General features: G+C 34.9%; 1 protein-coding gene across 1 annotated transcript in view; it reads left to right on the top strand.

Moving 5' to 3' along the window:
* Positions 1-11884, top strand: part of MSH2 (mutS homolog 2) — a 63108-nt gene extending 51224 nt beyond the window's left edge. The window contains exons 11-16 of the mRNA XM_033125347.1: positions 1739-1836; positions 4133-4378; positions 5439-5643; positions 6766-7013; positions 8985-9160; positions 11426-11884. Of these exons, the coding sequence (XP_032981238.1) occupies positions 1739-1836; positions 4133-4378; positions 5439-5643; positions 6766-7013; positions 8985-9160; positions 11426-11596 (1144 nt within the window). The 3' untranslated portion in view covers positions 11597-11884. The remainder of the gene's footprint in view (positions 1-1738; positions 1837-4132; positions 4379-5438; positions 5644-6765; positions 7014-8984; positions 9161-11425) is intronic.
* Positions 11885-12714: the final 830 nt, after the last annotated feature.

The raw sequence follows: 12714 nt of genomic DNA, 5'->3' as shown, positions 1-12714 counted from the left end.
ATATACATTAGTTTAGGGAGATGTCTCCCAGCCTTAATGAGGCCACTCATTAGATTACAGCTTTTTAAAAAATGTTCCATGTTGAAAAAAACCTTCCCAGTTTTTTTTTCTACCTTTTCCCTTGCTGATGTTAGGGATCATAAGCAAGTTATTCATAGGTGAAGAAAGAGAATTATTTTAAAATAAATCTGTGGCTTTGGGAGTGGAGAGGGAGAGCATTTTTCCTTTCTCTTCTGTACTGTTCTAGAACTTACGGCGAGCCTTGCTTTTCACCTCTCCTGAATATTCCCAGTATTTTACAGGTAGCTTTTATATATACGATTCCCTTGTATCCGTTTATTTAACAAGTATTTTGAGTGTCTATTATGTGCAGACATTATTCTAGGTGTTCAGACACCCCAGTAATGAAAACAGTTGGTGTAGTTTGTTCCTCATAACAGTTTTCTGAAATAAATAGCTTGGGTATATTTTTCTAATTTCTTAGATGAAGAAGCTGAAACTCCCAATTCCCCAGGGTTAAACAGCTAGTAACGCTAGATACTCAAACCTAGATCTTCTCGCCAAATTTAGTAGTTGTTGTTTTTCTATCACACTATGTCCCTGATTGAAGAAATGTATATATATTTTAGCTTAGACGAGATAGAACTTTGTGGGTGTTAGTCAGCTTCAAGGCACCCATTTGTTAGTTATAACGTATAAAAGAGATTGAACTGAATGACTACAGTGATTCCAAAAGTTGTGAAAAATTCATTTCGTTGATCTTTTTTCCAACAGATTGAATGCTTTTGTATCTGACTTTGCTCATTTAATTTTTCTTCTTAAATCTTCCAGTATCTGTCATCCAGAAAACTAAAATGTTTATAATGACCTATACGATCTGATTGCTGTCCACCTCTGCTTTTATCTCTTGCTTCCCTTTCTTTCACATAGTGGTCTCACTTTATAATGTCTTTACTTCTTGCTTTTTCTTCCTGTAATTCTTTCCATTTACCTGTTTCCTAGTAGTCTTTTTGTGCTGCCACTTGTCCATGTACTGTTCTTGAGTTGTAAGCTGTTTATGTGTTTTAGGTCATTAACTAATTCCGTCAAGTTCACAAGTTATTGCCTTGGTTTACCAATACCCTTCTTCTGATAAGTACTTCCCCCTCTTTCTCTTTATGCCCCCTCACTTGTCTTTAATTTCAACCCCTTCCTTTGATACCAGTGAGTATTTTTCACTTTATTCTCATCTTCAGCATTTTTTATTTCAACCTTTTTTATTTTCTCTTTAAATTCCTCAATAAGATTTAGTTTTCGAAACATTCTCCTTACTTTGACAGCTTTCAGTATCAAAAGATAATTACAGTAATGAGAGAAACTGTATGTTTGTATATGTGTATATGCGTGTGTCTGTATGCACACCCACGCACGTGTGTGTTTTAAAAGGGGGATGGCCTCTATCCTAACAGGATGAGGACTTACTCCATTTAAATATTTTAGAAAAGATCACAGATTATAATTTTATGTAATTGAATAACTGTTGTTACAGGAAGAATTATTCCAGTGAACTATTGTGCATAGCATAAATATTGATACACTGAATTCCAGCCACATTTGCCCCTAATGAGTTGCTCATTTTCTAGTGATATTTTAATTATTGGTTTGATGCTTTATAGGATCTAGATATATTTTATGTAGTGCACATTACCTTTAGTAGATGTTTTAATCTTTTTAATAATATCATTATCTTGATTTGCAGTACATTGACATCTCTCAATGAAGAGTATACCAAAAATAAAACTGAGTATGAGGAAGCGCAGGATGCTATTGTTAAAGAAATTGTCAATATTTCTTCAGGTAAATTTAATGGAGTCAATATATTAAATATTCTAAATGTGACCTGATTTTTGATAATAGAAAAACATCAGGATTCTTGAAGAGTGGTTGTTTTAAAAAGCTGTTACACACACTGTGACTGTTTGTTATGTTAGGTTACCTACCAACTAATGCCTGCTATATTCTGGTAGGAAAAGTAATTGGAAATTGTACGTAGAAAGAGAAGCTAGTGCAGCCTAAGGAATGGGAATACCCTGAAAAACAAGTGTGGAGAAAAGCACAAAACTTATTGTAGGTGTGACAAGGGCAAGAAACACCAGGCAGTAGCAGCTTATCTGCGGGCTCATGCTCTGGGTTATGGAAACAAATACCACCAAAAAGCAAATAGAAATTACTCATGAGACATAGAACTTATATTGGTTATGAGATGAATGAGATTTGGAAAGATTACATTTTTTCTTGGTAGTATCAGATAACTGTAGCATTATAATCTGCTCGTTGAATCATGTTCCTTACCCTAGACTGCATTTTAAAGAACCCTATAAAGTATATCTCCAAACTGTGAATCTTTCTCAAAAACTAACTAATATTCATTAAGCACCTAATAGGTTAAAGCTGCTAGATTTAAATATTTAAATTGAAGGTTTTGTATTTGGAGTCACCTTGAATTTAAATGAAACCTTCTTGGGTTAGTATACACATTTACAACTGTATTTAAAAATGTAATGGGTCATTTTTTAGTTTTCTATCTTGCTCTTAAACCAGAAGAGGTGCTGTTAACAGCGATTATAAACCTATGCTTATTGATTTGTTAGAAGTTTTATGAGTTTTAAAGTAATTATAAATGACTAATATGTAAGTAATTCTCACAGGGTCCTATTTGCTACATGATAGGGTAGCGTGAACTGTATTTCCTTTTTTTTTTTAAAGTGGTGAAACAGAATTATTTGTATTTGGCCAGTCATAGTTAATTTTTATTTTCAAAACATTTTATCACTTATGAGGAACAAGGGAATTAATGACGAGTCAAAATTTCTATCATTTGACTACTCAAATTTTATTTTTCTATAATTGAACACTATTCTCTTGAATGTCCCTTGAAGCTTTTGGCACATTGATGTCTATGTGACAGTTCTACATAAATGTGGGTCTGTTAAACCCCTCCAACCTATTAAAATTTTAGAATCTATTCTGAAAATTTTGACAGTTTTATTGCCTAAACGTGCTTTGCCCAGCGTGTCAGTGATTTTTAAATATACATACTAGCCTTTAGGGTTTTTTTTTTTTTTCATTTTATATGTTAAGATTTTTTTTCTCTATGGAATAAAAATAGTTTTAGAGAAATGCTGAGAGTTTCAATCCAGACATTACTACCGTGAAAAATTTAGATCACATCTAGTTCTCAATTTTGTTTACCCGTAACCGTAAGACATGTTCTCTGATCTGCTTTTGTTTCTAATGAAAAGTTCCTTAAGCTTATAAGTGTCATACTGGTGTCCAGTATCAAACAAGAACTGTTAAATAGAAGCAGAGTTTTATTTACAAGTTCCTAAGAGGCAAATCATATTTTATCAAATGAGTGTTTGAGGGAAGCCAAGAAACACATTGACTGTTACTATTCTAAGGGGCAACGATACCCCTTGATTAATTAGCTTTTAGTTTTAATGCTCTAGCAGAGTAGAATGCTGTTGAAAGTATTTTAAGTGACAATTGTGGATCTAAATTTATGCTAAAATTCAATTGCATGTGATTTCAATGGGGAAAAAAGGCTCAAGTAAAAGTCTGATGGTCAGGTTTTACATATATAGACCTGAAGGTCACATTATATCTATTACCTGGTGTTTGTGTGTTTCTTACGTTAATTGTGAAATGCCTTCCTGGTTTTAGACTCTTAAAAATTAGTAAAAGGTGTGTCTTAGAGTTGCAGGAATGCCTCAGATATTACTGCACCCTGCTTTTCTCACCTTACCAATATATTATGAAAGCTTCCTTGTTAGGTTTTTTTTTTTTTTAATCTCTACCTCATTTCTTTATGGGCAGTGTTTATTTTAATGGTTTTGGTAAGGGAGGGGCACAACTCTTTGTAATTTTGAAATCTGTTTATACTGGGGGAAGATTTAGCAACACATTTTAACCTCATGTGAGTTTTGGTGTTACTTTCAAGTTTAGTTATGGCAAACGTCTATTAATTTTTTTAAATTATATAAATTAGGAGATAGAGTTTGAATTCCCAATGGGTAAGTTAAATTTATTCTTATAGCTGCCTGTACGTATTTTTTTATTCAATATTTCTGTGCACGTTTTCTGTTTTACATAGGCTATGTAGAACCAATGCAGACGCTCAATGATGTGCTAGCTCAGCTAGATGCTGTTGTCAGCTTTGCTCATGTGTCAAATGGAGCACCTGTTCCATATGTACGGCCGGTCATTTTGGAGAAAGGACAAGGAAGAATTAAATTAAAAGCATCCAGACATGCTTGTGTTGAAGTTCAAGATGAAGTTGCATTTATTCCTAATGACGTTCACTTTGAGAAAGATAAACAGATGTTCCACATCATCACTGGTAAAAAACCTAGTTTATGGGCTTTTTTGGGATAATGTTTCCTTTTTTTTTAAATGTTGGAGAAGGATGTTTAAAATTGATGAAGAAAATCATAGTCCTTGACATTAGAAAAAGAACATGTTATTCATACTAGTGAGTAATGTATTCACATTTGGGTTAGAGGGAAGATTTGGAAGATGAGGGAAAGCTTATAAGAGGATGTTGTATTTATGTGAAACTTCTGTCCCAGGGGTTCAGTGCATTTAAAAATGAACACTCCTTCATCCTCAAATCTTACCTTTGATTCAGACCTTTCAATAGTGAGGTCACTGAAGGCCATTGAATGACCTCAGCTTAGGGTAGCAGTTCTTTTAAAGACGTGGCACTAGATTTGTGTGAAACTCAGAAAAAGTAACCTGCTTATACACGAGTGTAATGTGTCTCAAACTACTCAAGTGTTTTGAGAGATCTTAACTAGATTCTTTAAAACAAAGGGGAGGGAATTAAGACTCTTTGGGCAAGTGTATTGGGGAAAACGTCAGTGATCGTCTTCTATTTCTCCAAATGGATTTTCAAGTTGTTCATATATCTAACCCAGACCTATAAATTGTACATTGTCCAAAATTAGGGTCATGTCTTAGGGCTTTAGTGTGGAGTTTAAGTGATTTGAAGAACTTGACCACACTGATTCGTTCACTAAAAGCCCATTTATTAATGAGTTACAGTGTTTAGTTTAATTAGTCAATTAAGCCTATAAGATTATGCTGCAAGCAGTTCTGTGAGCTATGGGAAAGTGTCTATATGGTCTTTCTAGGTCCTGGTCAAATTGCAGTTACAGTATATTTTTTATGGGTCCTTTTCCATGAAGGGAGCAGTGTAGGTTTGTCAAAGAGAAAGTAGTGTTACTTAAGGGAGTAGTGTGGGCGGTAACTTTGTCCATGTCTTTGGGCAGCTTGTTCTTCTGCCTGTATGCCATATCACGTGACCTAGGTGATTAGTCACCAATGTGTAATTTAGGACTCAAAGTTAATTTATTAGTAGCAGAAATAAATTAATACTCTTGCTTTTTGATGTTTCATAGGCCCCAATATGGGAGGTAAATCAACATATATTCGCCAAACTGGGGTGATAGTTCTCATGGCCCAAATTGGGTGTTTTGTGCCATGTGAGTTGGCAGAAGTGTCCATTGTGGACTGTATCTTGGCCCGGGTCGGGGCTGGTGACAGTCAGTTGAAAGGAGTCTCCACCTTCATGGCTGAAATGTTAGAAACTGCTTCTATTCTCAGGTGAGTGCATTTCTGAGTCCCCTGAAAATGGAAATGTCCCTGTCCTATGAGAGGTACATTTGCAGATTCATCTATAAATCATATGAGACCTTTTATGTAGTTTAATAGTTTTCCTGTGAACTTTATGTACTTTGTATTATCTTAAAAGGGTGATTGGTGATAGTTGTGGAATGCTTCTTTGATTTTTTTAAAGTTGTCTTAAGATTTCTGGTAGTTGTTCACCTTGTAAATTTGCCCCACTGCCATGCTTTTGCCTGCACTATTCACACTACCTGCAATGGTCCCTCCTTGTCTTTAACTCAAGTCCTTTCCCATGTGCATAGGTCCTAATGACAGAAATATTCTACTTCTCCAATGATTTTCTCTGTCAAATGAGCCTAAGGTCATGGGTGTTTCTTCATTGAACTCTGACATGCTTGTAATTTACCAGGTTTTTATTTTAGAGGTTACTGAAATCTCTTACTTTTATTTCACTTTTTGGGAGTTTCTTTGAAGGAAGGGAGGCCATGCCTTCTGATTCTTGGTGTCCTTAGTAAATTATGTATCTATTATTTGGTATAATAATTAGTCAACAGGTTAAAATTCAATGACAATTCACAGAAAAAAATAAATGACTAATAAGTACATGAAGAAATGTCAAATTCTCTAATTAAAAATAATTTTCCCCCTCTTACATTTGGTTAAAGATGAGAAAAAGAAAGACTGCTAATATCTCGCATTGTGGCAGGCACACAAATTTTCATGACAATCAGCTGTGTATCCCACTTGTTCATGTCATCGTACCCTTGTTCCATCTTCAGGTGGTATTATTGTTTTTTAATTTTACTGATTTAATTGGTAAGAAATGAATGATAGCTGCTTTATTTGGGAATTCTTTATTACTAGTGAGATTGGTAATTTAAAAATATGTATTCATCTTTTGTTTCTTCTTCCATCACTTCATGCCCATGCCCATTTTTCTACTGAAGTTTTAGTGCCTTTTATTGACTTTTTTTTAAATATGTTAAGGTAATGAATTTGTTAGGTTTGTTGCACATTTTTCCGATTGTGTTGTCTTATATATTTTTTTTGCATTACCTCATATTGTGTTATGGGAAATTTTCATGTAATCATGTGTTTCAGGTCTGCGACCAAAGATTCTTTAATAATCATAGATGAATTGGGAAGAGGAACCTCTACCTATGATGGATTTGGGTTAGCATGGGCTATATCAGAGTACATTGCAACAAAGATCGGTGCTTTCTGCATGTTTGCAACCCACTTTCATGAACTTACTGCCTTGGCCAATCAGATACCAACTGTTAATAATCTACATGTCACAGCACTAACTACTGAAGAGACCTTAACTATGCTTTATCAGGTGAAGAAAGGTGAGTGTATACCTCTGGTGTACCGTGAATTCAGAGTGTGACCGTGGGAGACTTGAAATCATCACTAATGACCTTATTCTAGATTAGTATGAATTAAGTGGTGTTTTTACAGAACACATTTACTCTTAATTCAGTTTTGGGGCAGGAATGTGGTACATTATTTCTATTTCTGTGTCTCGTAATAGGACCATTCATTCTAAAACAATCACAGAAAGAATAATTTATACTCCTGAATATCACTCAGAGGGATGTTATACTACCTCCCATGGGAGTACATTTTCTTGTCAAATTAGCTACTATAACAGATAGTAACAGTAAGCCTTGATGTTCTAAGGTTCCAGCTGTTACTGTTTAATAAACTATTTATTGTGATTATCTGATTGTTAGGGTGTGGTACATAAACGGGTTCATTTAAAGCTGGGGTTTCCAGGAATCCTGAAATTGTTAGTAGTTAGCACATAAGGAATGACTTATTTGCTGGCATTTCATCTTTTCAGAAAAGTTTGTCATTTGTGGGTCTGGCAGCTAATCAGATTACTAAGTCAAGATCAACATACTATAAAGTACGTTATTAAACATTTCACCAGTCATCAGAACAGCATTTCATATGGCTTTCTGATTTTCCATGAACATGTTTTTCTGCATCTGTTGGTTGCACATAAATGGTGCATTTTTTTTGGTTCTTCATCATTTGTTTATGTTTTAGTGAGAATCCTTTTGAGTTACTGTGTTTACATTATTATTGACACAAAAAATAGGCACTTTTAGTTGGACTTGGCATTTAGCATGAAATTGAGGGTTTGCTTATAAATCATTGTGTTTTGTATGATACAGAAATGGGTTCAGAATATTTTAAAAAGGCCAGATGAAGTACAGAGAAGATAGGGAAAAGTTTGTCCTTCACTGTGGTTGTTTGACACTTGCTTCTGTTTTATTTTTGTTTGTCTTAGTTGTGCAAAGTATCCAGCTCAAGAATGCATGGAGTACATTACTAGCACCCCCAAAATTTACAGTTGCTACATAATTGAGGCAAAAATGGAAGCTCCATAATAACTTGCATCATTTGTATTAAATGTTTGGAAGTAATGTCTTAAGTCAGTTTATTTCCTGTGAATGGGGATGGAGATCAGCTACCTAATCTATAAGTTTATTAGTGGTTTGGGTCAAAAATTCCATTGTCGGGGTCTGGTTGGCTCAGTTTTGTTGGAGTGCAATGCTTGTAACACCAGGGTTGCCGGTTCGATCCCCAGATGGGCCAGTGTGAGCTGTGCCCTCCACAACTAGATTGAAACAGCTATTTGACTTGGAGCTGATGGGTCCTGGAAAAACACACTTAAAATAAATAAATGTTAAAAAAAAAGAAATTCCAATGTCATTTGTTTGCAGAATCAGAATGAGATTATGTAAGAATGGTAGGTAACTTTCCAAGAAAAGTATTGTAAATATTTAAATAGATTTATCCAGCCAGTGTTCTGGAGTCAACATGTCTAGAAAATGCTGTCGGTAGATCCAGAAAACAGACCATTCACTAATAATAAGTCAGTATATTTTGAATTAAATGCACCTCCTAATTAGTGACACTCTTACATTTATTTATTTTTCTTAGTATTTTAGTTCCTCCCTTATGACATGAGAAAACCTCAGAGAGATATTGGGTTGATTAATTTTTTTGGATTTAGGTATTTGCCTAGGCCTTTGAGGATTATCTATCAAGCCTTTTTCTCTATTTTTATTTTTCCTACTACATTTGTCAAGGATAAAATAATAGCACTATGTGCCAAGTCCTAATCACTTTTCACCGGAGGCTTAATTAAAATTCCTTTATCTAAGCTACTCTGAAACAGTTGGCTAATATGTTTGAAATAATACAAAATTGAGTTTTCTAATGACAAGGTAAGAAGGAAAAGTTCCATTTGCATAAATTGTTGTTTCTTCCTACCCTACCCTTCACACTTGCCAATTTTGTTGTAGGTGTCTGTGATCAAAGTTTTGGGATTCATGTTGCAGAGCTTGCTAATTTCCCTAAGCATGTAATAGAGTGTGCTAAACAGAAAGCCCTGGAACTGGAGGAGTTTCAGAATATAGGAGAATCACAAGAAAATGACGAAATGGAACCAGCAGCAAAGAGATGCTATCTGGAAAGAGAGGTTTGTCAGATTGCTTTTGTAGTTATTTAACCTCTGTTACGTACAGCAGGTCACCAAGAGGAATTATTTTTGTTCCATATGATTGTCATATTTATTGATCATTCATTATTTGCTTTCACTTAACATTTCTTGGCATGGCAAAGAATCTATCATTGTGATTTCTGCACTACCGTGTTTCCCCGAGAATAAGACCTAGTCGGACAATCAGCTCTAATGTGTCTTTTGGAGCAAAAATTAATATGAGACCCGGTCTTATTTTACTAATAATATGTAATAATATAATATAATATAGTATAATTATAATGTAATACAATACTGCGTTTTATATTAATTTTTGCTCCAAAAGACACTAGAGCTGATTGTCCGGCTAGGTCTTATTTTCAGGGGAACACATCTGCGTGACCAAAAGATAGCATTCTTAAGTACCAGTGTTCAGTTAAGAGAATACCAAAGAAATAAAAATAGTTCCTGCCCTCAGGTTGTCTGGAATCTAGTTGGAGAGATAAGAAAAACGAATATGTCATAGTCTTAGAGAATAAAGTGGCATATGACAAATGTTTACTGGGGAAAGCTCTTTGTGGGTAGGATGTTTCAGTTGTCATGGGAGAAATGGGCCTTCTTTGTGTGATGGGTGAAATTTAAAGGTACAAGCCTATGCTCAATGTACTTTTTAAAAATTAAGGGATTATTAGTTCTCTGTAATAATGAAAATGAAAGGACCTTATTCACTGCTGGGTGCTGGTAACATTTACTGTGGTATGCATTGTGACAACTTCTTACTTGTCACACTTTTATCTTTTACCAAGTGAACGTTTTGTTGTTCTTACTTGAAGGATAGATAATTGATGTGATAATCGCTGATGTGTATGGTTTTTGAGCTTTAAAGTGTGGTTTTATCTGTTGTACCCATATAAGCAGGAAAAATGGGTTATAGTTTTGTTAACAGTTTTAAATATGGAAGATTGCTATGTTCAGTTGGAAATGGTCTTGGTATCAGCACGACAGCTATCAGTGATCTGGGACTAGGAAGGTTCTTTCAGATAATACGTGGTTTCCAGTTGGAACAGAAATGATGTACTTTTGATAATATTAATTACAAAGTATTTTGAAAAAAATTTAAGCTAAGGGAGACAAAAGTGCACTTGTTTAATAGAGAACTGTTTTTCCTTTATCTTATTTTGATAGCTGCCTTTCACCTTTAGGGTACTTATTACTAACTATTAGGTTGGTGCAAAAGTAATTGCAGTTTTTGCAATCATTTTTAACCTTTTAAATCGCAATTGCTTTTGCACCAACCTAATAGCTTCCTGTGTGAAAAGCAGATATTTTAGTTCTGCTACATATGCAATAATGAACACGTACACAGTGCTTACCCATTCCCCAGCACGGCGCCTTACACATATTAACTCTTTAATTCTCACAGCAGCCCGGTGAGGTCGGTAATACTGTTTTCCCCTTTTTATGGGTGAGGAATGTGGATAAGGTCATATGGCAAGTAATAAGCATTCTTTAGAATGACAATAACTGGGCAGTAAAATAAATAAAAGAAACATCCTCTGTATGAGTATTAAATTTCAGTTACTGTTTCTGCCTTATGGTATTCTTTTTCCCCTGAATTCTTTTTTTCCCGGAAGACTAAGCTTTTATCAATTGTAACACTGAGGGATCTGGGAACTGCTAACATGTTCAGTGCCTTTGTCATTAGCAGCTGAAAATACATTAGCAGCTGAATATCCTTTTAATGGTCTCCTATGAAGAAATACGGTCAACTAAGGGCTCTGCTATACAGTTGACCCTTAAACAGCGTGGGTTTACATTTGCACGGGTTCACTTATACATGGGTTTCTTTCAATCCTGTAAATGTATTTTCTCTTGCTTATGATATTCTTAATAACATTTTCCTCTCTAGTTTATTTAGGAATACAGTATATAATAAATATAACAACATATGTTAATATATGTGTTAATTGACCGTTTATGTTTTCGGTAGGGCTTCCGGTCACCAGTAGGCTAATAGTAAAGTTTTTGAGGGGTCAAAAGTTATACAAGGATTGGAGACTGCCCGGGGAGGTCAGCAGTCCTGACCTCCGCTTTGTTCAGGGGTCAACTGGATATTCTAGACAGTACACACTTAAAATTTAAAGAATGTTCTTTAAATATTCGATGGCATTTTGAGATGGAAATTTAATGAAACAATTCATTACTATTTAATGTGACTTTTAGAAAAGATATTTTAAGGACTAATGGAATGTTCACGTTTTTCAGGAAGGTGAAAAAATTATTCAAGAGTTTTTATGCAAGGTGAAGCAAATGCCTTTGACTGAAATGTCGGAAGAAGACATCACATTAAAGTTAAAACAGCTGAAAGCTGAGGTGATAGCAAAGAATAATAAGTTTGTAAATAAAATCATTTCACGAATAAAGGTTTCTACGTGAGAAAATCCCAGCAATGGAATGAAGATAATACTGACTGGAATGAAGATAAGCTGTTGTCTGTAATACTTTTGTATTGTTTTATATTAACCTCTTTTCCATAGGGTTGGCAATTGATGCCCATGGGATATCAACTTAATAAAATATTTAGTAATACTTTGCTCTACCTGAGTGCGTTTTCAAAGATTTTTATTTTGAAAAATGATAGTCGTAACTGAGGACTACTTCAATGGACATGGGCAATAGTAGGCAATATGTTGAGTTTTATAAATAAAATCATGTAGTTTGTGAGATTTGATGTGCATTGTATTTTTTTTATAACAGGACTTGTACACATATTTATTCCCACATGGTGGGGAAGAAATAAGTAGCCCAGAGGCTTTATAAAAGTGAAAGCTCTTAAAGCTAGAAGAAACCATGAAAATTATTTCCAGTGATTTCTCTAGTGTCCTATAGAAAATAATACCGGAAAATAATTTTCTTTGTTGGCAGGAGCCCGGTTGGCTGCATACACATCAGCCAGGGCACTTACTATAAATCCAGAGTCCTAGTGACCCTCCATCCTGTCTGCTGCCCTTCTTCCACCCCCAATTTGTGGTGAAACTTAGAATCTGGATTTTAACAAAACCTTTTATATTGGGAACCCTGACTTAGTCTACTCTTGTTTTAAAGGAAAGAGATGGAGAGGTTAAAAGTAAGTGACGAGCCCTGCTGAACGTGGGAGGAAAGGGCAGTCTTTTCAATAAATAGTGATGGGATGATGGCGTTTCTATATAGAAACAATGAATTTGGATCCCTGATCCATATCAAACATGAAAATCAACTCCAGTGAATTTTTGACCCAAATGTACAAGGCAAAACTACTAAGCTTTTAGTGTTTAGTTTTATAGTTCTATAGTAAATAATAAGGGAAATATTTTTATGACCTCGGCTTTGGGAAAGATTTTTCTTTTTTTCTTTTTTAAGGGGAACAGGACTTTATTGGGGAACAGTGTGTAGTTCCAGGACTTTTTTCCAAGTCAAGTTGTCCTTTCAATCTTAGTTGTGGAGGGTGCCGTTCAGCTTCAAGTTGTCCTTTCAGTCTTAGTTGTGGAGGGCGCAGCTCAGCTCCAGGTCCAGTT

This window comes from Rhinolophus ferrumequinum, chromosome 13 (assembly GCF_004115265.2).
Source record: "Rhinolophus ferrumequinum isolate MPI-CBG mRhiFer1 chromosome 13, mRhiFer1_v1.p, whole genome shotgun sequence".
Taxonomy (NCBI): domain Eukaryota; kingdom Metazoa; phylum Chordata; class Mammalia; order Chiroptera; family Rhinolophidae; genus Rhinolophus; species Rhinolophus ferrumequinum.
Note: the sequence above shows the minus strand (reverse complement) of the source record. Positions and strands in the feature narration are given on the sequence as shown.